Raw genomic sequence first — 27,476 nt, 5'->3', positions numbered from 1 at the left:
CAGTTTTATTGCCGCATCAATACATCGGCATTATATGTAAATGATAAACAGGATCTTGCGCATAAAAACAGAATGGCATAGATACATGGTCCAAATGAATTTACAAAACCAACAGCAAAAGAGCCACTGGGGAAAATGATGAATGAAACAAAAGAATCTTCCTAATGGTCGACGCAGTTCCATGAAGGAATTAGGGAAAGAATTGAAACCCCAGGTCAACCTTCTTCAGGGGGAGAGCACTGTAATAATGTTATAATAAACTTTTATAATGGTATACATTTAAAATAAATTTAAAGGATATATAGAACTGATCCGCAGAGCACAGACAGAGTATAATGTGACATATCAATGTACTTGATAAGACACCTTATTTATACATAATAATCATATTACCCAATTACAATTAATTTTAGAAGTTGCCGATGAAGTAGGCGAAAATCGCTGACCTTCAGATTCGCAGTAGAATGTTACTGTCCATTTGCAAGTATTAAACTGAAGGAGCTCTTATATTTGAATATTTTAAATGTATTTTAATTGTGTACAATTATGTATTGAATATTTTTCCCTACATTATTGCAGTGAGATCCCCCCCTGAAGAAGCTTGACACAAAACACATTGGGGTTTCACAAATATTAAAGATTCTTTCCCCACAGGCATCAATTGTTTCTGTTTTCTTCATTGGACTCTTATCTGCCTGCCTATCTGTCATCTATCCATCTATCCATCCATCCGGGTCCTGGAAGGGTTTCCCAAATGGGTATAAGTTAATTATTTTTTATTTTTAATATGTAAACGAAGTGAGCAGATGGGTCCCACAAGCCTCGAAGGAGTGGGAAAGGAAGGGGCCTTGGGTGGACATGTCCACAGCTCAGCTTCCCAATCAGATTCTGCACGAATGTACCACTTCTGGGATTTCTTGACGCCTGAAGAATGTTTCAGGGGGTTTTCAATGGCGAGAAAGGCTATATTAGTTGGTCAAACAAGACATGTCCTTTTGAAGTGTTTAAAAAGGGTATTCTTTTTGGTAGCTTCGTGTGTGTGCTGCGCCCGTCTTGGTGGGATGGAACCAAAGTGTGTATGATTTTATACACACACACACACACACACACACACACACACACACACACACATATAAATGTATATATAAATGTATATGTGTTTACATATACTTACACATACACATATACATACATTTGTGTTTACATATAGATATAGAAAACAACAACAAAGCTGTTCTTTTCAGGTATGTGCCTGTGGTCATGTGCTATCCCAAGAAAATTTCCCGATGTCGTACTATCCATTTGGATCTGATTTCAGTGTGTTCATTTGACTCATATTTACGAAACCAAACTGGAAGGAAAGGAAAATGCCAGGGTAGTTTTACGTATTTATAAATACCTCTCGAGTTTTATCAATAGTCCAAAGCAGTTAAATGGAAATATTAAGTGGGGAGAAGGAGAGTCAATAAATCAACCGTTGTTTAAATAACGTTTGTGTCTCTGGAAAATTTTCAGCACCACATTACTTCACCCAGGCCAGGGAGGACTCCAGATGGTTCATTCTGCTGCTCTTGCCGTGGGGCTTGTGGGAATGTTTTGCGAAAATTTGTATATTCCCTTGTGGGATTTCCTCTCTCCAGGGCCTCCTCTAACACACCCGCTTACAAGCTGGCTTGTAATAGATTTTGCTATTGAAACGAAGGGACTACATTTGGGGACTATCATTGTATGTTTTGTGTCCTCAAAATAGCCCTCAAGCAGTGTACTGGGTTTTTCTTGAAAAATCAAGCTACTAAAGAAGCAACTGAGATAGAAGCAGAAATTAACAGTGATGATTATTAAAGTTATTAGTATTAACTTTTAAAATTATTAAATAGTATTCAAACTATGAAAGGTAGGCAGAGACATTCATGTCACAGAGGGCCCTGTTTCATTTATTTTATTTTATTTTAATGTTCCTGTTTTGCGTCCTTTTAAAAGAGGATTTGTTGGTTTGTTTTCAGCTAAACACAGGATGCAAGGAACGAATAGAATGCGCTGGAGCAAACGTTCATGTTAGAGTAGACATTTGAACCCTGGTCTTCGTTGTCCAGCATTCTAACCACCACATCTCAACTTGGATTTTGTTGACCATATGGTAGCTTCAAAGCACATAAGCTCTGCTTTTCCTCTGCCATGGAAATCCCTCTTGGAGACTCGTAATAGTTTGAATATTCTGCAGAAGCAGTGGTTAATAAACATCCTTGAGCGTTAGAAACATTATTCCTCTGTGTGTTTGTTAAAATTCAAATAATAAATGATCCTTTACATTGCCAGATATACATTGTGAGTTCAGAGAAAAAAGTGTGGACAAGAAGTCATGGATTTTGCTAGTTCTTGTTACACTGTCAGGCTTTCTCAACAGGGGTTTCAGGAAACCCTGGGGTTTCTTGACCGTTCTGGAAGGATTTTCTGAATGGGTGGGAGGTAGAATCATTGAATCATAGAGTTGGAAGGGGCCATACAGGCCATCTAGTCCAACCCCCTGCTCAACGCAGGATCAGCCCTAAGCATCCTAAAGGTAATTAATTGTTAATATATTTTTTAAATTTGTTAAACATTTTTCAGGTGATATGACTATATGCCGACCCACCCCCTTCCCAGATAGCCAATCATGAGCCTGGAGGGGGTGGGGAGGGGAGGGTCCCTGGGTGGGCGTGTCCACAGCTCTGCTTCCCAACCGTATTTTTTACGATCTCGCTACTCTGGGGTTTCTCACAGCCTGAAGAATGTTTCAGGGGTTTCTCAATGGTAAAAAAGTTGAGAAAGGCATGTCTCTTTCTGCCCATGTTTGTGCTTAACCATTTCAGTCAGCGATAACATTTTGATACTCTGCGTCAGCTGGTGTTGTTTCTATAGAGAATTTATTTATTTATTTTATATACCGCCCTCCCTGAAGGCTCAGGGCGGTTTACATGAAACGGGAACAATACAATTAACTCAGTTTCTAGTGATGTGGCAGCAACAGTAACAATAACAACAAGATAATGAGAGTAATAAACATTGTCGAACAGCAGAATACTAGAAACATTAATTAACTCGTACTGAAGCCCAGTGGTTTGGGCAGACCTGTAATGATTGTCAGAGGGAGGCTTGGGGGGGTCAGTGGGAAGCAGTGGTTCGGATTGACCTCAACCAAATGAGTGCTTTTTGTAACTCCTCAGCGGGGTGTAGTCGTGAACTGTGATCTGGAAGACCCAGTTTCGAATCCCCACTCTCCTATGGAAGCTTGCCTCCTCAGTCTAACCTTACCTCACAGGGTTGTTGTGAATAAAAGGGAGGAAAGGAGAATGCCGTAAGCCATTTTGGGCTCCTAACTGAAGGAGGAGGGTAGGGTATAAATCAAGCAGATACAACATTCTTATGAAATAATCCAGTATTATCAGATGAAAAGGATGGGCAAGCGGCATCTGGGAAAGTCTTGACTGAAGGGAATGTTGGTTGAGTTTAGTGAGACCGAAAAGTTTTTACGAGTGCTGCTTTAGTGGATTTACAGTTAAGCTGAGCTGTAAATCAGGACTTCCACTCATAAGTGTGCGTTCTGAATTTGTCACTTCCTGCAAACTCTCCAGTGGTTTCAGGGACTGACTTCAGAAATGCATTTCTATTTGTTTGTTTGTTTTTTCTTTTCATTAGCGTTCCTATAATGAGGTCTGTATTTCCAGAAGCCAATAAAGGTACTCCGAATCTGAATCTATTTCCAGATGCATTGAAAGGTTTATCCTCTACGGTGATCTTTTCTCAGTAGTGTGTAGACTGCATAAACAGAATTCTCTCTGAGCTGGTAAACCTGTGCCCAGGTTTGCACCCCTTCTTGATGTAGTTAACTGAGAGTGGGAGGTGTCAAGCAACACAATGCTCCTCCATTAAACATCTCCTTGCACAATAGAAAGCTAGCTTATTAGGGAGAAGGCTACCTTTCCCTCTAAGGCCTTCTTTTCTACTTGGGGATTTGTTTTTGTTCATAGGGAGAACTGTTCGACTATATCAGCTTCCTCTCAATGAAACCTAGGCCATTATGAGCCACAAAATGCAAGGCGAGCAGGACTTTCAGAACTAGATCCGTGTGTGTTTCGGATGGAAAAAATGAGTGGACAAGTATAACCTGTGGGATTTGCTAGTTATTCAGAATGGAACTGTGCACGTTCCATGAAGTTTAAAGAATAGTATTCCTTTATTACAGAAAAGGGGGGGTGGGGTGGTCAAATGCTGATTCAGGGGAAGAGATTGGAACGGGGAAACTACAGCACAATGTGTAATGTGTTACTTCTCCTCCTGCAGTTAATCCTGGTTACGAAAGAAATGTCAAGTGTTCCTAAGAACATGTCAAAAACAGACCTTGGAAAGATGGTCTTTCCTGTGGAATCAGCGCCAAGGGGGAAAGCAACTTATGGGGGGGGGGAAGCACATGTGAGACAGAAGGATTTTTAGAATGGTCGCCAAGGTTGACTGAGCATGCAAGCTCTTTTAAGACCTTAAAAGCCAGCGTTGGGTAGAGGTTAAGAGCGGACGGCTTCTAATCTGGCAAGCCGGGTTCGATTCCCCGCTCTTCCACATGCAGCCAGCTGGGTGACCTTGGGCTCGTCACAGCCCTGATTAGGGCGTTTCTCACAGAGCAGTAATATCAGGGCTCTCTCAGCCTCACCTACTTCTCCGGGGGTCTGTTGTGGGGAGAGGGAGGGAAGACGATTGCAAGCCGCTTTGAGACTCCTTCGGGTAGTGAAAAGTATAAAAAACAACTCTTCTTCTCTTCGGGAATATTTTACTTGTGCATGCAACACAGCTTTGTGCCCCTGTAGGGGCGCACCAGGGGGCCACGAACCGGACCGGTGCCTTGTGACCCTTGTGACATTGCTCCCCTCTAAATACCTCCCCCCCCTGCCCAAGTCATCTTTTCCAGGGTGGCCTAAAGTGCGGGCCCTAGCCCACCTCCTTCCCTTTCCGAAGCCCTGAGAAGGATTTGCTCATGCCTGGCCCCGCTGAGTCGGTATCCTAGGTGGCTCTGTGTCTTTTTTCTTTCTTTTCCTTAAAACGGATGTTTCAATTTTGATTGCCCTTTCTTAATTGCGTTCAACAGTGATTCCTGCCGGGCCTCCCTTCCACATCGGTACAGCCGCGTTCTATTGATGGCCTGTTGTGATTTCAATGGAACATCATGGGATGTATCGGGCACGTCGGGCAGCACTGGATGGAGGTGCCTTTAGCCCAATGTCCCTGTCATGGTAAGCGGCAACAGCGGTTTAACCTGCATTCTAACGCTCCAGGTCTCGATGCTCACGCAGGATGGCCGTGGTCCTCCCTCCCCGCCCCCCCCGCCTGCGCTTTGATGAAATTGTGCAGCCGTCCGCTTTTTTTTTTGTAACCCTCCCCCCTCCCAAATTGTCAGCATGTTGTACTCGCTTCCCTGGATTGGAAGATTTTGAGGCTTCCTTAAGCTTTCCCCTCCCTTCCTCCCGTAAAACCTCCTCGTGTGGTCTGCTCTGTTAGTAGTTTAGCCGCTCAGCTCCTCCCGTATGTTGGCTTGGTTTGAATGGCTAGCGATGTCTTGTGAATTATTCAGAATGCTCACGTATTTAACGATGGGTGAGGTCAGGCTTGCAGACGGCTCTTCGTTGGATCCCCCTATGGCAGGGGTGCATGGACTACGATTCCCATGAGTCACTGCCAGCTGCTGGGAGAGCCACTGTTTGGCCACCCCATTGAGAGTCCAGATTTCTTCTAGACAACGAGTGTCAGGGATTATCTTAAATCTGAAGCTTGATTCTCTTTCCTTTCTGGACATCAGCATGCTTTTTTTTTTTTAAAGTATGTTATGAACATTTGAGGTATTACTGGTTACTTTGGGTCTTCTTTCAGAAGTACCTCTTCAAATAGGGGAAAGATCCGAGGAAGCATTGTTATTACCTGCAAGCATCTCCTTGGGTCAGGATTTCCTCTTGCTTTCTTCTTCATCAGTGAAGGGAACGAAGGGTCTCTTGAGTGACACAGTAGGCCAGGTTTTTCCTGGTGTCTGCTCAGCTAGGACAATAAAATCTTTAGGGACAGGTAGAATGTCTGACACAACGTCCCACTTTAAGTATTGTTAAAGGTTGTCGCTTGGAGGAGGGCAGGATGCTGTTTCTGCTGGCTGCAGAGGAGAGGACGTGCAGTAATGGGTTTAAACTTCAAGTACAACGATATAGGCTAGATATCAGGAAAAAAATTTTCACAGTCAGAGTAGTTCAGCAGTGGAATAGGCTGCCTAAGGAGGTGGTGAACTCCCCCTCACTGGCAGTCTTCAAGCAAAGGTTGGATACACAGGTCCATTCCACACGACTTTAATATAGTAGAAGGCTTGCAAATTGTAAACGCTACTAATTTGCAGTTCTGCAAGACATCGCACACAATCTGCAACACTCCTGCAACAGTTCCACGAAAAGTGATTCGTTGTAGCGCTTCAAGGGGAATTGGGAAAAGTGGATTCACCCTCCGAAAAGCGCTACACTCTTGCGAACAATCTGCAACACTAGCGAAAAAGACCTGTGCCTTCCCATTGTTGCGGTTCCAACAAAGTCCCTCCCCCTGGCTCTCTCCTCTGAACTTCCGGCGAAGGAATCGCCATTTTTTTTTCCTTGGAGCGAGCGGAAAGCAACGAACCAGCGAGGCTTCATTCACCCAGCGAGGTTTCTCCGGCTACAGTCCCTCCACAGAAGTGTTTTAAAGCTCCCCTAAGTCCCCAAGCACAACACAGCCCCGTTTGCAAGTTTCCTTTATTTTCGGCCGAAAATCACGCCCATGCGGGGGGGGGGATTTTTTTTCACTCGGGGGAGCGTGGTGATGACTCGCCAGCTCACACGCCAGCTAGATGAGTCTCTACATTAGGAAGAATCAAGGCATATTCGTTGCAACGTGTGTTTTTCTTTTTTTTAAAAAAAACCTGTGCTTTAAAGGAAAAAGGGCTTTTTCGGAGCATGATAACAACCGCCCATTGGCTGTTCGTTTGATTGACAGCCACGGGCGGGACCAAGCACAGAAAAAATCGCTTCCTTTCTAGCGATTTTTGCAAGATTGGGAAACGATTGAAACGCTACTGGATTCCACTACAAAGGCAGGTATGCGTAACGCCGAGATTGCACTTTTAAAAATAGCGTTTCCGCTTTATGGAACCAATTGGCAGGGCACGTGTAACTTGCTCTGTTCGAAATCAGACCATTGTTTTATGAAGGCCAGTATTGTCTACTCTGGCTGGCAGAGTTCTCCTGGGCCTCAGACAGAGGTCTTCCACATAATCTACTCTCTCATCATTTTAAATGTCTTGCAGTGGTGGGGGACTGAACTTGGGGCTTTCTGCATGCAAAGCAGATGCTCTGCCACTGAGCCATGCCCCTCCCAAACTGGGGGGGGGCACAAAAACACTTCCTGGTCTGTGACCTCCGCTATGCCCTGTGTCCGAAAGTACACATCACAAAAACCGGCCTTCCGGCCATCTCTTTGTTCAGCCAACTCATGAGATCAGTCTTGGTCTGGGGGAATGGACCATGGCATGTGTCCCGTCCCCCCCACACTCCTTCCTAAGCACATTCGGGCATCGTTGTCTAACGTCCTGGGCATTGCGGCGGGTGGAAAATGACTCTTCCAGGAGGGCGTAAGGAAAGCGGAACAAAGCCAAACCAATTTGGCAGAGTATTCGCAAGCCTTCCCTTTTTTCTTCTGTCGTCAGCATAATCATTTAGCTCGCCCGGGTCTGTTTCTTAAATGGATGTCACTCTCTGCCTTCTCCTGCCTGTGCACCCTGCCCAGAATCCTGGCTTTGCTCCTTCATTATATGTCTTGCTAAGCTTAAAATGTTTTGCTTTGAAGGGAGAGGGTTCGATTTCTGTCTTCCTTTTTAAAGGAGGAGGCCGTGATTTGGAGCTCCAAGTACAAAGTACCTCAGCCGTCCCTATTTGCCTGGCTGGTCCCTATTTTCTGGTGCTCCCTGCCTGGTAAATCCCATCACTCCCCACCCCTAGTCTCTGTCTTAAAAATGCCCTGCTCAAATCACTTTAGGGCTCTGTTTTTCGGCTCCCTAAAGGTGGCCAGAATCTTGTGGCTGGGAGCATCTTTCCCCCCACCCCCAAGCCTGTGCACATGTGAACATGACCATTCTCTGCAGAGCACAACCCCTCCCTCATTTTTTTCTGTCCTCCGATGAGGTTTGTCATTCTAAAGGACTGATAACGTGGTTGTGGAATGCTCTGTTTTCTCTCCTGTTTTTCTAACTTAAAAAAAAAAAAACCATGAACAGCAAACTCCTCCTAGGCTTTTAAAATAAGGAATGTGAAGTGACACAGCGGTTCATTGTTGTAGACAGGATTAAGCCTTGAGGATAGGTGATATTAAGGGTGGGGGGCTTTGGCAGGCATGCCTGGAAGGGGAAAAGGGGTGCTAATGCTAAGAGGGCACCTCCTCTGCGAAATTTCCTTGGACGGCCGAATGCATTTATTATCGTGTGTGCTTGGAAACAGCATTCTTGGAAAGAGCATTCTGTTTTCTCCCAACTGGACCCTAACCCTCGGCTCCTCGGCCTCTCCCAGCTCCGCTGTAATCTTAGCGGAGAAGCATTCTCCGATGTTGCCTTGAGGTCCAGAGTTTTGCCTGCGCTTGCAGAAAGGGAAAAAAGCCCCCGTTCGCAATAGCAGAGTCAGCACAAGCCCACGGATGCAGCTCCTGCCTGCCTGCCCGTCTGTCCTGTTAATTGCTTGGCTTCTAATGCCGACCAGGGCCTCCTGAGACGCCGGTCAGATCTGCCGAGTGCCAGGTCTGTGCCGATGCCTCCCATCGACTCACCGTTTCATCCTTTAAAAAATGCACAGGGGGTTAGAATCCATAGGGGCGCCCCCCCCCCCAGCAACCCCTCTCTCATGCGTTTTTAAGAGAGTGACCTAAGTAGAATCTTGCTGAATTGGACCAGAATTCTGCCCAGCCTAGCAATACTGTCTTGTAAGGGTGGTTAGTCTCACTTCGAAAGGTTCTACCTCAAATAAAACTTAAATGTGGGCTGGACACAGACGTTGTTCTGCTGCTTCAGAGCATCACGGCTGCCCGCTCTCTTTTGTCGTTACGGATATTCTTAGCGCATGGTCTTAAATTATTTCAATCTGCTTTAAACGCTTGAATTTGATTTAAACGATTGAGTCTCGGCGAGCAAGGTGGTCAATAAATGAAGTAAGTAAAGAAGCAAGCCTTGCACGAAGATGACCCCGACTCCCTTGATGGCTTTTTCCCCTCCTGCAGAGGTAGACTGCCTCCAAAGAATGAGGCTCCATTTAGTCATCGCGGTGAATAATTGTTGAAAGACTAGTCCTCCTTTTATTCTTTTGGAAATCATTTTTGTGCCCTGTCTTGTTAACGTCCTACGAGAGCCCCGGTGCAATTTACACACCTGTCCTCTTTCCTTGTGAGAAGCCGATGGCAGATTGCTTAAATGTGAGTCCCTCGTAACAGATGCATTGTATTTATCCGTCCTGCTTTTTGGGAGGAACGTCGAAATTGCAGCAGTGGAAAATGCCATCAGGTCTCAACTACATATGACAACCCCGTAGAACAGGAGGGGTGGCCAAACTGCAGCTCTCCAGGTGTCTGTGGACTACAATTCCCATGAGCCCCTGCTAGCTGGGGCTCATGGGATTTGTAGTCCATGGACAACTGGAGAGCTACAGTTTGGCTGCCCCTGCTGTAGAATCTTCGAGGCGGGGAACCGTTCAGAGCTGGTTTACTGCTGCCTGCCTCTGCGTATGACCCAGGATTCCCTTGATGGTCGCCCTACCAAGTACTGTCCTTGCTTAACGTCCGAGAACTGACCAGTTCAGGCCAGCCTGGGCTATCCAGGTCCAGGTGAAAAGCCAGGAGGTGTTCCCATTTGCGTGTATCAAGTCTGTTTCTTTTGCTGGCTTAAATGGGAATGCTGTTGTAGGCAGAATGAGTTCCATGGCCATACTGCAGCTTCCCGACTTGGCATCCGTGGGTACCTGCAGTGCTGAATCTCTGCCTGGAGTCTGGAGCCTGCGAGCTAATTTTTCCTAGCGCTTCTGATTAAAACAGAATGTAGTGAAGCAGACATTCGAGCAAAGGGCTTGTGCAGTCCTTCGGCACAAAGGTGGACGCGTTCCTCCCCCCTCCCACCTTTTTTCTGCCAGACCCTTTTTGGAGAATCCCAGACCATTCGGAAGGTGGCAGCTTTTCCAAATATCCGGTAACCCAGGAAGTGAGGTTCGGTCCCCCGCTGTGGGCAACACGACGAAGATATTTTTGCACTCCCGACTCAGATGGATGCAAAATGGCGGCTTTTGGACAAGCAGTGGGGAAAAGTGAATGCATTCTGGTTAGGCGGGGAGGGGGGGGAGAGAATGGAATGGTTTTAAAACAGTAAGCTCAGACAAGTTCCTGAGAACTCTTCTTCAGAATATTTGTGAATCAGGAAAAGGGGGAGGAGTCATTTCTGAGCATCGTGGGTGAAGCCCCTCCCCCATCTGCACTTTGTGGATCACGGCCATAAAAAACCACTTTTTGTTCCAGCTACCTCCTCCTTTGTGTATCTGTTCTTTGCTCGGCATTGGAATTCTGCTTGGGGCGGAGAAAGTGTCTTGAGAGAGCTTTTTCTTCATCTCCCATAATAGTAGAATTCAGGGGCGCCAATGATAGTTTCAGGACAGATGAAACGAAACAGTCTCTGCTCCTCCCTTCAAGTGTGGAATTCACCACCAGTGGTGGTAGAAATGGCCACAAGTACTGATAACTTAAAAGAAGACTAGATTCAAAAGGGTCGCCGTGTTGGTCTGAAGTAGCACAATAAAACCAGTGTCTAGTAGCACCTTTAAGACCAACAAAGATTTATTCAGGGCGTGAGCTTTCGAGTGCAAGCACCCTTCGTCAGACTATGATCTTCTTACATGACAAGGAATAAGACTAGACAGATTTATGGAGGAGAGGGTCCATCAATGGCTACCAGCCATGGTGACCGAAGAGAGCTTCCATATCTAGAGGCAGCAAACTGAATACCAGTGCTGGGAAAGAGCAGGAGAGAGTCTTAGCCTTTCTGCCCAGTTTCTTTGGCCCTCCAGGGCAATTTGGGTGAAAAACATGCTGGACTTGATGGACCATCTGGTCTAGCACGCTCTTATGACGTGCAGCGCATATACTCTGTTACTGAACCACAGCCCAAAAGAGAAGCACGCGTAGGTTCCCATGTGACCCTTGCTTGCGACTACCAACGAAGACCGTGGAGGAGACAATTAAGCCATTATTTTTGACTCTTGGAAGGAACTAGCTTTTGTTTTCAGATTTCATTGTCTTTCTCCCCCCTATTTGGCAACAACATTTGCTTTTTAGGGTGGGGAGGCTGTGCTAAGACCTCTTGCTAATTTTCTTCATCCTCGAATCTTGCGCAGCAGAATCTTTGGCTGAAGGCCAACGTATTGGCGTGCATACAAATGCTGCTATTCTTGTAGGACCAGTAATGCGGTGGGCAGCCCCGCTGGATATATTAACTCCCTTTTTCTATCCCATCTGATGTAATAGCTCTGTTAACACTCAAAAGCATCTCTCCTCCCCCAGCCAGTTGTTAAGGGATTCTTTACCCATTGTGAGTCTCTTAAAACCCATTTCGGGGGGAGGCCTTTGTGCTGGATACTATCGAGCCAGCTTTTGTACAGAGTGGTGTTTCCTTAGTATTTCCATCCCTTTAATATTAGTCCTCCATTTTAATCCTTAATTATGATAGCCACTTGTGGGCTCCGTGCAGATCAAAACCTTTCCACAAAGAGGCCAGACGTGAACAGGAGATCCATTTCCACCAACCCCAGGTTTGTAAAAAAAGACGAAATGCGAAAAAGGGGTTAAGAAAGCCTCAACAAACGCAGACGTTACAGGGGGAAATTCAGTCCGGTAGCCCCAAAATGGTACCCTGCATTAAGAGTGGTGGTTGTAAGCAGCCTGTAAGGAAGAGGCGAAGAGAGTGCTAGAAGGAAACGGAAGCAGTGAAAAGGAGATGGGCGGAATAGCAAAGGGGGGATTGGAGCAAGCAGAAGAAGGGAGGGAGGGAGGTGATGAGAAAGAAATGGAGGCAGACATCAAGGAAGGGTGAGGGGAAGCAAGTGACAGTGGTGGGAGGAGGTAAGGAGAATGTCCAAGATCTGACCTCTCTTTCCAGCTGTTGTTTGTCGTGTCGAGGTCTTTCAGGACCCAGTTCTGGTCTGTCTATCTTTTCCAGCCAGCAATCTTTCTACGGTTGTACAAGGCAGCACACAGATACTGGATTCCAGGGCTTGGGAACATGTAATGGAAGGACAGATGAGAAGACTTAACCTGGCAGAAAACTTTGCTATGCTTAGTGGCCTCTTTTAATGTTGACTGCTCCCATGTGAGCCTGTGTGGCTGCATAGGTCATCTTCTACAGCCTCCTGTGTGGTCAGAGGGGGAGACACCTCCAGATAGAGAGGGTCTTTTCTGCAGTGGCTTCTTGTTTTGTGCACCTCTGACCTTTCAGTTACCTGCCTGATGCCTGACTGTTGGTTCCAAGTTAAATCGGTCCTGTTCACTTCTATATTTGATTGAAGTGGTTGCATGTGCTTTCCTCATGTCCTTTTATACAGCTCAGCCTTTCTCAACCAGGGTTTCATGATATCAGGCGATATGACCGTTTATGGTCGTGTTGACCTGTGTGCCCCCCCCCTGAGCCAATGATGGGCCTGGAGCGATGGGAAGGGGAGGAGCCCCAAGTGGGCGTGTCCACAGCTACACTTCCCAACCCGATTCTTCACGATCACACCACTTCTGGGGGTTTTCAAAGCCTGAAGAATGTTTAAAGGGTTTCTCCGACGGTAAAAAGGTTGAGAAAGGCTGGTTTATTGTGAGGATAAAATGGAGAAGAGGAAAGGTGTAATACTCTGAGTTCCTTAGGGGCGAGGGGTACAATAAATGCATGGAGTAAAGCAGGGGTAGTCAACCGGTGGTCCTCCAGATGTCCATGGACTACAATTCCCATGAGCCCCTGCCAGCAAATGCTGGCAGGGGCTCATGGGAATTGTAGTCCATGGACATCTGGAGGACCACAGGTTGACTACCCCTGGAGTAAAGGATTTTGTTCCGGCTAGATTCTGTCTATCAGCTGTCTCCAGCAGAGGACCATGGCCTGCGGACTAGCTGGCATTTCCAAGGACCTGTGGACTTGTGCATGCAAACACATATTTTGCTACACGGCCCCTGCCTCCACCCCAGCATGGGAAGGCAGGGGCATCAGGAACCAGACCTGCAACCTTCTGCATGCAAAGCGGCCTCTATGGTTTTGACAGATCCCAGCAAAGAAGATGCATGGACGTGGTTTCACATTGTCACGAAAGGGCTTCATTCCAGCAGGTGGCAAACAAGATCTAGTTTTTAATGAGCATGTCGTCCAGTTGTTTTCCTGGTGTCGGGAGCTCTGCTCTCATGCCCCATATTCTCAGACCCTGTAAGACTGGTCCAGCAGGGGCGGGGGAATCTGTCTTCTCCCCGTGGCAGGGAAAACTACATTTTTGGCTGCTGTTGACACATTCGGCAGGCAGCCAAAAGCAAAAAAGAAACCCCTATGGGATCTGTTGATACACCACCGCCGTGTCTCATTCAGCTGTAACATTCGTATTTGTATGGTGTTTTCAGCTGCTTAAAGCACTTCATGTCCTAGTATCTAATGGTGAAGGATGGCCCCGTGCAAATCAAAGAATCCGCACCATGGAGACAGCCGGGCTCTGATGTAGCTTTCTGCCAGACGCAGGTTTCTGGAACAAAAATCAAATCTGTTAAAGGCTATATCTGTGCCCATGCAGGGGGAAACTTCAGAATTTGGGGAGGTTTTTGGGATGGGATTTGCATCCTGGTTGTGGTTGCAAGGCTGGGGGAGAGCTGTGTACACCAACCCTGAGCATCTCAGGGAAAGGCATGGGAGGGGGCTGCAAGGGAGGGAATGAAAGGAACTGGGGTTGGCTTTGGTTTGGGGAGGAACAGCTAGAAGACAGCAAGCGGGATAGGAAGGAAGTGGGGGCAAAGGTGAGTGGGGAGCTACTAGCAGATCGAGCAAGCAGGATGGGGAGGAAGTAGGGGCAAAGGTGAGCGGGGAGCAAAGTGGGGAGCAGGAGCTTTAGTAGAGGTAAGGGTAAGGAAGGTAGGGAAAACTGAAGCTGTCTAAAGGGAGAAGCAGGGGCAGAACAGCAAGGAGGGTTGGCAGGTAAAGCTAGGGGATTTACCCTCCACATGTCACCTTGCCCATTTTATAGCAGTACCTGGGACAGCCTAATTCTCTCTCTGCTATCACATTATAGTAAACCAGGGTTTCTTGAAACCCTGGAATTTTTTAATAGCCCTGTAAGGGTTTCCCAAATGGGTGGAATTAATTTTTAATATATTTTTTCAATTGGTTAAACATTTATCGGGTGATATGACCACATGTGGTCATGTTGAACCCCCCCCCCTTACCAAATGGCCAATGATGGGCCTGGAGGGGGTAGGAAGGGGAGGGGCCTTGGGGGGCGTGTCCACAGCTGTGCTTCCCAACCATATTCTGCATGATCATGCCATATTTGGGGTTTCTCGAAGCCTGAGAAATGTTTCAGGGGTTTCTCAATGGTAAAAACATTGTGAATGGCTGTACTAAACATTCATCTTTATTCTAGTCGTGTTGCTGAGACTGAGAGAGAGAGGGGGGGGCGGATATGTTCATAGCTGGCTAGAAAGTTCAGAATGGTGGTGCAATTAGAGCCAGCAACTTCCTAATCCGTAGTTCATTCTCGCAGCCTCCCTTGTATGCTCAGCCATTCCCCCCAAGTGATGACTGATACGGGGCTAGAACCCCTAATATACAAACCAATCAGTCTTTTATTTGATAATACCCCTGTTTTATGGTAATTAGAGGTTTTGTGTACAGTAATCTCTTGGTGTTGACTTCTAAAGGGAGAAAAGTTTCATAAGGCTTGCATTAACATTATTGTTAGAAGCATTTCTTTCCTCCCCGCCCTTCAAATCCAGCCCCAGGCGTGATTTATAATAGAGTAACCTAGCCCCTCCCCTCCCCTCCTCCCGTGCTCCCAGTTTAGGTGAAAATTATTATCTTTAATATCCAACACTGTGTATCTTTGGCAATAATTCCCTCCTGGTTGTTTGCAGTTATTAGATTTTCAGCTTCCCATCTCTCTTCAATGGACCCCATATTTCCTCATTAACTTATTTAAGAGCCTAATTTGAAAGGATTGAGAGCACAAGAACCCCTCTGGTTCTGCAAGGTTCTCAAAGCCAAGAGAAAGTCACATGACATTTCCGGGAGGGGAGGGGAGGGATGGGGTTGTTTGTTTTTGGAAAAGAGGATTTCCTGTGAGAAGCGAAATTCACGTGGAGAACAAGCCAGATCTTTGGGACTGGATCAGTGGCATGGAAGGCCCTAGAGCAGGGGGTAGTCAACCTGTGGTCCTCCAGATGTCCTATCCAGGATAAGCATCTGACCAGCTGCTGCTTGAGGATTGCCAGTGAGGGGGAGCTCATCACCACCTTAGACAGTTGATTCCACAGCTGAACAACTCTAATTGTGAAAAAAAATCCTGATATCTAGCTGATATCGTTCTACACGTAGTTTAAACCTATTACTGCAGGTCTTATCCTCTTCTGCCAACAGGAACCTCTCCCTGCCCTCCTCTAAGCGACAATCTTTCACATACGTAAAGACATCGATATTGTCCCCCCTCAGCCTCCTCTTCTCCAGACTGAACATTCCCAAGCCCCTCAGCCTCATAGGCTGAACATTCTCAAACCCCTCAGCCTTTCCACATAGGGCCTAGTTACCAGGCCCTGGATCATTCCTGGATCATGTACAATATGGATCTTGATATCTCAGGGCACTGGTCCTCAGGTACAAAAGCAGAAGGGATGGGAATACAGAAATTTGCTTGGAAAAGATCTGCACCGCTAAAACATGAATTACATGTCCATGTCATATTAGAAGAGTGTTCATTCTGAAATGTGGTCTTATTTAACCTAGGCTGGTACAGGTACAGATGGACTCAACATCCTGTTTGTGTTTTTTTAAGGTGATAAAGTGAAAGGGGAAAGGAAGAGAAGGTGGAGATGGAACTGCCAAATCATGCCAAACAACTGCTTCTGCAGCTGAATCAGCAACGAGCCAAAGGTTTCCTCTGTGACGTTATCATTGTCGTCGAAAATGCCCTCTTTCGCGCCCACAAGAACATCCTGGCAGCCAGCAGCATGTATTTCAAATCCCTCGTCCTGCACGACAACCTGATAAATTTAGATACGGACATGGTCAACCCCACTGTGTTCCGTCAGATCTTGGACTTTATTTATACTGGGAAGCTCTTAATGACTGATCAACCCGGTGAACAGAACTTTAATGCTCTCCTCACCGCAGCAAGCTACCTCCAACTACATGACCTAGCAGCCCTTTGCCGAAAGAAGCTGAAACGCAACGGGAGGTCTTTCGCTGGCAGGGCCAGCGGTGCCCCCAGTGTCGGGAGACCCCCGCGGAGTCAGAGACTTTCCACTGCTTCAGTCATAACTCGTTATTCAGGGTCAACTGAGGGGATGAAGGGCTCTCACTCAAAGGAGATGCCAAAGGGAAAGATCTCAGATGATGAGGTCTTCATAAGCAGTTCCAACCAAGAGAACTCCCATGCTTTGAGTAGGGGGATCGGTAAGAACGGCGGAGACGGGAGCAGCAGCAGCGCGAATGGGAGCAGCGGAGACCAGGAGCTTGGCCTGGATCTGTCCAAGAAAAGCCCCTCGCTCCCTACAGCGGCATCCCTGGATGACATGCAGCACAGCGAAAGCCAGCGTGGCTCCCCCCGACCTGCCTCAGCCCCCGCAGCCAACAGTGCCTCATTGTTCGACGAGTCTGCCGCTGGAGCCCCACCGAACCTAGCCGACAACTGCGAACCCATGGAAATGGACCTGAGCGAGGACCGCCAGTCCCTCCCGGAAGGCAACCAGCGGAAGAGCCTGCGTCACTCATCGCGCAAGAAGGAGTGGATCAAGAAGGACAATGCCTTTGACAGGAAAGAAGGTGGCAAAGGTCCGGAGGAAAGTGAGGGGCTCCCCAACGGCATTCTGATGGGCCCCTTGTGTAAGTCGGCGGAGCGGAATCTGGGTCTGGGCGCCTACGGGGCAGAGCTGCCGTTTCCCTGCAAAGAGGAAGTGGAGAACGGCAAGGAGAACAGTGACGAGAGCGGGCAGAGCGAGGGCGAGAGCGGCGGGCACACCAGCGCCAACTACGTCTACCGCCAGGAAGGCTACGAGCCAGTGGCCTTCGGGGACAACCTCTACGTCTGCATCCCTTGCGGAAAGGGCTTCCCCAGCTCCGAGCAGCTGAACGCCCACGTGGAAACGCACACCGAGGAAGACCTGTACATCAAGGAAGAAGGCACGTACGACGACAAGGAGGAGGAAGCAGAGGATCTGTCCAATCCCAACCAGCCCTACACCTCAGAATCCCGGCCCTTCAAGTGCTCAGTGTGCGAGAAGAGCTACAAAGATCCGGCCACTCTCCGGCAGCACGAGAAGACTCACTGGCTGACGCGGCCGTTCCCTTGCAATATCTGCGGCAAGATGTTCACCCAGCGGGGCACCATGACGCGGCACATGCGCAGCCACCTGGGCCTCAAGCCCTTTGCTTGCGAGGAGTGCGGGATGCGTTTTACCCGGCAGTACCGACTGACAGAGCATATGCGCGTCCACTCAGGGGAAAAGCCCTACGAATGTCAACTGTGCGGCGGGAAGTTTACCCAACAGCGGAACCTCATCAGCCACCTGCGGATGCATAGCTCTCCTACATAAGCCAAAGACTCTGCAACTGAGTTCTGAGCCCACCCACCATGAACATACCTTTCCCTAGACTTGCTGCTTTAAAACAAAATTATATATATATATATAAAAATATATATATGTGGGCCGTTCCCTTCCCTCTTCAGTCATGGGAGGCCTCAACCAAACAGAGCTTTATTTCTCCTGACCCCCCCCCCTCATCCTCCCAAAAGCAAAACCAGTCCACATTGAAGCTGCTGTCTCTCCTCCCCAACCCCACCCCCAATTTTACACTTTCTTTGCCTGATAGGTCCAAATTGTAGCCAGAAATGCCACTATTCAGCTAGGCTGTGTGGGGATATAGAGTTTAACTGTGAGCCCCATTGTTGGGGGGGGGGTGAGAGAGGGCGACCTTCCGGGCTGATAGGAATCAGAAATGTGCAGGAAAGGCTGATCTTTGACGGAAAGTACGGGCCTTGCCGCTTCTCCTTCCTCCGTTTACTTCCTTAGCACTTTGGTATTTGTTTGACAAACTCTACCCGAGTATTTCCCCCTCCCTCTCGCGCTCAGGACGCGCACAAACGTGGCCCATCCAGTTGCTCTAACTGTTAGCTGTGGGCCTTTGTCTCCTTCCCGTTCTGATTATTGAACGTGAATTTGTTTGCCCCAGGAAAGCGATCAGCGTGAGGGTGTTTCTGGTCAGCAGAAGGCCCCTTGAAGTTTTCCTCTTTTTATTTAAAAGTACCCCTTCCACACTTCCTTGTGGAAATTTGGCGTAAAGGAAGAGAGAAGCCATGGCTATCGTGGTGAAAGTTCTGGCGGCTGGATCTGTTGACCTTCTCTGTTGACCTGAGAGGCCAAAAAAGATTCTACCTTTGTGAAGGGGGTGTTTTACTTTTGGGGATTTTTTTTTTTTTTTGCATGCTGTTAAAGGAGTGCTTTCAAATTAGGAAGGCGGCAATGTGTTTTTCCTTGTTTTTTTTTGTTTTTTCCGTCGCGGGAGTTCTGCTTTCAGTCTGGTTTAAGCTCCTCCAAATACGGGACAGTTCCCCCTACCTCTTCATTTTAACCTCTTCAGCCTTATCCATGACTGAATGTGGAGCTCAGTGCCCGTGGAATTCCCTTCAGTGAATAGGGGGTCAGTCATCTTTCATTTTCCTCCCCCCGCCCCCCCACCGCTAGTTTTGTATGAATATTCTTTGCGTAGAGGTACTTGTTTTTTGTTAAGAGACAAACGAATTGTTAACGTTTCTGTAATTGTTGGAACTGGAAGGTTTGAGGTTACTCTTTGGAGCAGGCGGGGTGTGGGTTTTGTTGTAGGCTGGAATTGCTACAAGTTCCTTTAGGTACCTTTGGGGAAAAAAATATTTTATTTGTGTGTGTGTGTGTGTGTGTGTGTGTGGATGTGTGTGTAGCTTCTCCCTCACTAAAGAACAAGGTGGTCGGAATAGGCTCGTTGCTTTTGCTACCTCTTGAATTCACGAGAACAATAAGATGGTTAGTAAAATATTTAGACGTGGTGTTCGTTTGTCCCCCCCCCCGCCCCCACCCCAAATGTAAGTAAGTGTATAAAGTAGAAGTTAAATTAAAAATTAAGGGGTTTTTACCACCTCCGTCCTGCCGTCAGGAAGTCAGCTAAAACTGACTTCCTGGCAGCCAAAGGCAATAATTGCTGTCTTTTTCAAAGCCAGGTGCCCAAGTTGAATAGCTCTATAAAGGGTCACGGACACACCAAATTTCTGATTTTCTATCCAGGTAGAATGTCTCCTTTTTTTAAAGCAAAATAATGGGACAAAATTTCCTTTAGAACAAGAGAGCGGTTGGGCTCTATCCAACTTTGTTTATCGGACCTGGTTACTACTGGGAGGGCCTTGGGCAAGGAAGTCTCTTAACTTTGACTTCCGTGAAAGCTTAGCTTGCCGTCACTGGACACAATGAAAGAATCCAGATGAGACAGGTTATGTTACTGGAATCCAGAGTGCAATATAGGGTGGAAACCAAGCCAAAGTGTTTCATATCCTCCCTTGTGTTGTTGCTGGGGGCAGAGGGCATTGAATTTTTTTTTTGTCTGCAGGAAACCTTGACCCGTACTTAGTTGGAAATTGGAAGCAAATGTCTTGCCACATCTTTATAAGACATCAGATACAACAACTGCTATAGGACAAGGCGGAGAGACCATTCTGTGGTCCCTTGACTATGTTGGCATGACCTTGTTAATTTTTTTTGAGGGTGAAATGCAATTACTTCTTTTTCTCAGGCAGAATATGGTGGTAAAAATCCCTGGTCCCCCCTTCCTTTTTCAGGATCATCCCTGCCTAAATTGAATAAGGTTTACATTTCCCCCCCTCTTTCTTCAACTTTCCTGCTCAAAACCATTGTTCTTTTTATTATTATTGTTATTATTATTAATATTATTAATATTATTATTGGTAGGGTTTGCCCAAGCCCTGTGTCTTTTTTTCTTTTAAGAAAAAAAGGGGAAAAAATGGAAAAAAAATTGTCTTTAAGTTTAGACCAAAAAAGTGAGCATGTTCAAATAAAACAAAGATAAGCTTCATTTTCTCCCTCTCCTCACATAATCTTTTTTTTTTCCTGTTAAGTAATAGGCTAGCCTGTAAAAATGTGTTTTGGGTCACTTTGAATGAACTCAGTAGACTGAAGTCCAGGCTCCATGCAATACAGATTTAAACCTAACCATATTGAGCCTAGTCAAATTACAGGGAACATGTGCCCCCCCCCTTGCCTGTACGTCCTCGCCACGTGTGACCTCCCCCAGGGCCTGCTTCTACTTTTGGTCATCCCTTCTTGTTTGAGTGACACAGTCACCTTTTGTTCTTCGTGTCACTAACAGAGCACTGACTTTTATCTGGTATTCCTCCCCCCCCTCCTCCCCGGTAGCAAGACGCTGTTTTTTAGCGTGTTGTACGGTTCTGGGACATTAATACATCCTACCCCCCTTCACCCTGAACCACAAGACACCTGACGTTCCACAAGACACCTGACCCTGAACCACAAGACACTTGAAGAGCTGCCCTTGGTGCGTTCTAAGCCGTGCCCCCCAATTATATGAGTTGTGGAACTATTGTGGGGTTGTGGTGCTCTGTTGAAATTAAGAAGCCCTCCTCAAAAGTGGTTTCTGCATTGTAGTGCATGTGTTACACAAAGCACCAGTTGACATTTTTTTTAAATGCGGGATTCTGTGTGGAGTTGTGGGACAACTACTGCTGAAATTCCGTAGGAGAAAACCTGGTGCATTGCACACTTTGCCAAAATAGTAACCCCAAATTAGGCATTTCTTACCTTTTGTTTTTGTTTTGGCTGGAGCTCAGGGTTACTGATGTGAAAGTGAGTTGACGAACTATTTAAATAATCAGGGTTTGGTTCTCCCACTGCTCAGTCTCAAATTTATCTGACGTTTGAGCTGCCTTCGAAGCAAATGTCTGATGAACTTCCGGTATTGGTTGAAACTCACTCTGCTGTATTCCAGCCTTTGCCATCTCTTCTGATAAAAGCAGGGTGACCCCAAATCTTTCCTTCCCCCATACTCTCCACTCTTCCTGTTGTTCTCACAAAACAGCAGCAATTGTGTCCATTCCATGCCACAGCTTGTGTGAAGGGTCTGACTGGAATAGTCCGTGTTTAAGCATTAGTATGACCAAGCCTAGAGGATGGCAGAAGAAGTTAAGGCACGCTGTGATATCGCATAACGTAGACCTTTGGCTGAGCCAAGATGGCGGGTGAATACCAAGTGATAGCTTAACCTCAACAGAGGCGTACAAACACATGGGCAGCTGGCCTTTTGTGGCCTCCGTTTGGATAGCAAGGTGGATTTTGCCTTCTTGGGTGGTAGCAAATGTGGGGCAGAATTCTCATGCTTACGTGTCCCTTGTGGTAAGTTACCATTTGGTAAGCACCAATCTGTTTTTCTCCAAAGAGGAGTGCAAAAGTGTAGGTGTAGGACGAAGAGTAAACTATACCTCGATTTCCCTCAAAAAAAAATGTATTAGACTCAATAGTTGTGTGTGATGAGGGGCTGATGGTGGAGGTGTTAGGGTTGATTTTTGTTTGTTTTGTTTTGGGTTGAAGTTTTGGAGTCTTCTTCAAGTTTCAGAACCTCTTTTCTTAAAAATTGTAAAGGAGCCTCCTTTTATTTTTATTTTCTTTCCCCCTCAGCACTTAAACAATACGACAAAAAGTCTGTGTACAGCGCAAGTATTGTGCAAAAATGAAAAATAATTTCTTTTGCAAAAAAAAAAATAGCTGTAGAACTGTGTTCCATATGTGAATTATGACTCCCCCCAAAAAAATTGTGACAATAATAATGAAAATCTAATAATACTCAAAACTTCAGGGACTGTTCAGGGCCCATTTTGAGGGTCTGGACACTCAACCGCATTTGTACGACATAGTATTGTATCAGGCATTTTCTGTATTTTAATGAAAAAAGCAAAAACACTAGTTTCATATTTAAGATTTTAAGAGTTCTAATGTGGGGTGGGGAGGGAATTACATTTTTTTTTTTGGTTCAGTGTTTTGTTTTTTATTTTATTTTTAAATTTTCTTTCTCTGGTTTTTTTTTTCCTTTCTTTTTTTTGGAGATACACAAAGAGCCTCATGAGGAATTTTTTAAAAGGTGTAAAAAAATAAAAATAAAAAGCAGAGGCCAGACAGCTTAACTATATATATATGCTTTAGTCCATTAGATCCAGAATGTTTTCGGAGTAACAGGAGAGGAAAAGAGTTAAAGTAGCAAAAAAAATGTATTAAAAATAGCTCATACCCAAATTCACAAACTATTTTTTAAACCAAAGCACATTTTGAATGAATATGGAAACCTCACTTGGCTCAGAAAAAAATATTAATATATTTATCTCATTGTTTACATAAACTTTTACAGTTTCAGACCTCAACAGATCTGGGGCCAGTCAAAATTAATTGTTTTTTTTCCATTGGTTTACTGCCGAAAAGCTGTTGAAATTAGAACGATTGGTTATTGTTTTGCTTTCCCCCCCCCCAAGAAACTTCATCAGTTCTGTTAAGTTCTAACCTGCATTCCAGCGCATGTGAGGATATTTTCTGGTATCAGTCAAGGAAATTAGCATTTTTAAGTCTTCGTGTCACCTCTGTCTTGTGAAGAGCAAGAAAGGTCTTTCCATTTAGAAAGTTGGGGGATACACAGGCTGTGTTAAGGAACTTAAAAACAAACAAACCCACGATGTAACGGAATAAATTTCACCTCTTTGTCCTTAATATGTATGGTGCTAGACTGAAGGGTGTTGAGAGAAAATGTCGATTGATATTCCTTCCAATCAATCAGATAAAAGGAGGAGGAAGGACAAAAGTCGGAGAAAGCCGATAGGAAGCCGTCATTGGGAAACAGGAAATGGATGCTTCAGGTTGGCTGTTAAGGGCTGGGCCATTGTTCTGCTTTCTAGCTCCTTCTTAATGGGGAATTGCCAAAAAAAAAAAAGACTTAATGTAGCCTTGCGCTATTCTGAGGAGCCACAAAGATTACACAAGACACCAAAGAGCTTGTGGCAAGCAGCTTTATCTTAGGCGTTAGTTTTAGAAAGTTATATTGTGGACCTCATCCGGCCTTTTTGCCCTGCTTTGGAGCGTCTAGCAGTATTAAAGGGCTTGCCGATCAAAGAGAAACCAGCCGTGGGTAGGTGGAGGGAGGTTGCCTGGTGGCCAGGTTCCTTCCCTAGGTTCAGATGTGTGTAGCCATGAACACCAAATTGTTGAGATTGTGCCTCATCTCTCGTTAAAGAGCTTTGTTAGGGGGCTATGACATGCAAGTACCAAAAGGTGAGACCACCCATCCCAGGTTGCAATCCAGTGTACTCCTGGATGGTGTACATTCAGTGTGGCCTTGTCCTCCAGAAGACCCACTGGGAGCCCTCCCCAAAGTCCAGCAGGGTCTTCTAGTGCTCCCTTCCTGTGACATCTTCTAGCTGAGACCTTGGTTCCCTGGTCCGAGCTATAATACTTGTGTGTATGTGTAAACACCTCTTTTCTAAAAAGGAATTTAAAAAAATTTCCATGTAAAAAAGGCATGCTTATTTTTGCAAGTTTAGATTGATTATTCCTTGAAGCTCTCTCTCCCAGTTATACCAAATAGGCAGTTTTGTTTAACGCTGTTCATTCAGGTGTGTGTTTCTTTTTACACCAAAGTCATTCTCTCCTTCCCTTTCAAATAAAAAAAAATAATAAAATAACTCTTACTGAACGAAGGCTGATGGAAAACAAACCTATTAATTTTGCCTGGTCTTGATATCTAACAAAGATGGTGCAAACACTATTTGACAGTGTTGTTTTTTGTATCAATATGTATGTGCGGTAATGAATGTATTTATTTCTCAAGATTCTGTATGCACACTTTTTGCAATGGAACTCAGAGCATTTGCAACACGGAGAAGATGTGTCCGCAGGGTCTTCGCTACAGGATTTCAAAAAAAAAAAAAAGAGAAAAAGTTCCAAAAAAAAAAAAAGTGGAAAAATAATAATAATTAAAAAAAAAAACTTCTCAGAGACTCACAGCATAGCCATAAACCATAACCTGTGAAGACAATACAAAGACTGGACTTTTGTAGCTTTTTGCATAGAACAGGAATTATTTTTTTGTTTTGCTGTATTTAAATGTTTCCAGTTATGATGTCACTCTTATACAAGTTCCTGTCCTTTCCCCCTCCCCTTTATGTGTGTGCGTGTGGATGTGTGCAGGGTGGGTGGGTACAGGTGTGCATGTGTGAATGAGTGCGGAGCACTGGTTTCAAGCCGTGCCGGTTCAACGTCTGGATTAGCAGTATTTTTTTTTTAACCAGGTCACTTCTGTTCTAAAATGCAGGAATGTCGTTCCTGCATAGAAGAAACACTTGGGGTTTCTGCTAAGCAAAGGTAAAGTCTATTATTGTTATTATTATTATTATTATGTTTTGAGCATGATTATTTGGGTGCACATTGAGATTATTCCAGCAAAACTAGAGAGGAGAAAACGCAGGTGAAAGCTAAACAAGTCCCTTTGGGGCTTGGTTGAAGAAAGTCCGAACACCTTTCAGCCTTCTCCTCCTCCGTGTTTACAGTGTAAGCAATAATAGCTATTTTTGGCATAGACACAAGACTCCAAAGAGACCGGTGAGACAAATATATTGTATGTACCAGGAGCGCATGCAGGTGCAGAGAATCCCACCACGTTCTGAAGCGCCTCGTTCCACCACATGCTCAAACGTTGCTCTTATCTGGGGCGGATTGACACGGTCATTGTTCCCATCCTGCCCTATGGTTGTCCTGCCACATAGTCATGGGCTTGTAAGGTTTTTTTTTTGGGGGGGGGGGTGTTGAGATATTGGGTTACAGCAAACCTTTAGGCAGAATCAGAGGGGAGATTGAGATCAGAGAAAGAGGCAAGTGTCATCCTTTCCCTGCAAATCATCTTCTCTGCCTTTTCCCCTGGTCATTAGAGCACATGGGCACTTAGAACCTCACAGTGGGAATGATGCTGGATGGTGGCCGTTAGGATTTGGGGCAGGGAAATGGTGGCCTGGGCCGAGTATTGAGAACATTCCCATGTGAAAGCCACATTTGCGTCCTGAGAAGCAATTCCTTTTAAAGGGCTGTTCAATACCTGCACGTTCCCAATGAGTCTCCCAAACCAGTCTTTTGTTTCTTAATCGCTTCCCAGTGCTCAAAAAGATTAAAAACTTTTTGCTAAACATGGGAGCCCTTAACACTTAGCATATAGACATGTGTTTGGTGACTCCAGAAGGCAATTGAGTTCACGTGCAAGTTGGAATATTAGCTAAGGTTCTACATCCATCAGAATTAACTCTGAAAGGAAGACGGGCACAATTCTTGTCAATTTCCACCACACCCCTTGCAGTGCATATTTATTACGCACAAATGAATTGCATGCTTATAAAATAACAGGCCAAACACTCTGGCCTGAGTTGAAATGAAAGGGCCCATTCAGGACAACCATATAACTAGTTCTTGTCACCCTAATCTCAAAACCTGCTTGTGGCAACTCCAGGCTGGAGTTCACTGTTGCACTTCTCTTCATTCCAAATATTCAATTGAAGCTGGCTGCCCTTTTCTTTACCTCTCTCTCTCTCGAGAAGAGTTTCCAAATAAACTTTCTTCTCTTGGAATGGAAGTTGCCGCTGGGATTTGGAGCGAAAACTCCATCCTCTCCTGGGCTTCCTTTTGGGGAGTGTGGTTTCATACCTGCAGGGGGGGGAGAACCCCTTTTCTACCTCACTCATACCTCCAGTGGACGTTGCAATACTCTGTATCTCTCGGGAAGGAGGATCAGGTCACCAAGTTGATGATGCCCCAGTCTTTCCGTCCCTTCCATGTTCTCCCTGATTCCTTGAGCTACGGACAACGTTTGACCATGTGGTGTGGATGTGCACTGACCACTATAACTCCATGTCAGATGGAGCAGACAAGGGCAAGGCATGCTGGGCAAAATCCCAGCAATCTCATTCATAAGTTTCACTTTCTTACCAGTGAATGGAGTAAACGCAGAGTTTCTTTTGTCACTTCATCCCTTACACGTTAAGTGTCACTGTAATTTAAGAAACCAGTGTTGATTGAGAAAACGTATAACTTTACCTAGAGGAGGAGGGAAGTCAAACGCGTTTGTTTAGCATATTCTAAAGACCTAACTGGAAAAGCATCGACGTATCCCCTCCCTCCTTTTTAAGCCTTAACTCTGTGTCTGACCAAGAGCCCCAGGTGTTTCTTGAAGAGGAGCTGACATTCCTGGTGTGACGTTGTGTTCATTTCCTCCAAGAGCTTGAATTCAGGTCAGAGTTGCAGGTCGCTGCAGCTTAACTCAAGTGTCATATTGGGAAAATAAAAAAAGTGAAAATACAAAAATTATAATATGATCTCAGCATTCAGAAATTTGCAGTCTTAATGTACAGTGATGAGAAACTGTTATTTTATGAACTTTTCATTAAAAGGTTGATTGAAATTATGGGTTTTTGCATTTACTCTGCGTCTCTTGTTTTCTTGGGTGGGAGGTGGGTGGGATGTTTTTCTCATCGGTTTTGCATTCTCATCTTAGGGCAGGCTTTCCCAACCAGGGTTTTGTGAAGCCTTGGGGTTTCCTGAGGGCCCTGGAAGGGTTTTCCAAATGGGTGGGAGTTAATTTTAATATATTTTTAAAATTTGTTAAATGTTGATAGGGTGATATGACCATATGTGGTCATGTCTAACCCCGTACCCCCCCCCCAAGGCCAATGAGGGGCCTGGATCGTGCCACTTCTGGGGTTTCTCAAAGCCTGAAGAATGTTTTAGGGGTTTCTCAACAGTAGAAAAGTTGAGAACAGGTGGCTTTCAAAGGTAGGAGTGGAGTGGCCATTAAAACCACAGAGGGAGGTCCCCCATGTTGTTTGGGTCATCCCTCACTGGGGGCTTCCCCACCCCCAGAACCACCCTGTCCAGCTTCAAATGAGGTGTGGTCCTCATGCAGGACCTAGAGCACCCATTGCCATGAGCCGGCAAGATTTGTCCTCTCACTGGTTTGTTCATTCTTCCTCCATTTATGGAACTAATAAGCATTTCGTTTTTATTTGAGGTCCTCTGGATGCTGTGGAGCAGGAATCCCGCAAGATTTGTTAGCCTGGGGGCACATT

The 27,476-nt window shown here is 45.7% G+C and overlaps 1 protein-coding gene across 9 annotated transcripts in view; it reads left to right on the top strand.

Moving 5' to 3' along the window:
* The window catches only part of HIC2 (HIC ZBTB transcriptional repressor 2), a 97,972-nt gene extending 71,160 nt beyond the window's left edge, over positions 1 to 26,812 (top strand). For 5 of the 9 annotated variants that reach the window (XM_077309213.1, XM_077309221.1, XM_077309220.1 and 2 more), the window contains one exon: positions 16,110 to 26,812. In XM_077309213.1, the coding sequence (XP_077165328.1) occupies positions 16,147 to 17,868 (1,722 nt within the window). In that variant the 5' untranslated portion in view covers positions 16,110 to 16,146 and the 3' untranslated portion in view covers positions 17,869 to 26,812. Of the gene's footprint in view, positions 1 to 5,116; positions 5,262 to 16,109 lie in introns of all 9 variants that reach the window. The other 4 variants (XM_077309214.1, XM_077309218.1, XM_077309217.1 and 1 more) reach the window with 1 other exon arrangement.
* Positions 26,813 to 27,476: the final 664 nt, after the last annotated feature.

This window comes from Paroedura picta, chromosome 13 (genome assembly GCF_049243985.1).
Source record: "Paroedura picta isolate Pp20150507F chromosome 13, Ppicta_v3.0, whole genome shotgun sequence".
NCBI lineage: Eukaryota > Metazoa > Chordata > Lepidosauria > Squamata > Gekkonidae > Paroedura > Paroedura picta.
This window is presented reverse-complemented; position numbering and strand designations above follow the sequence as displayed.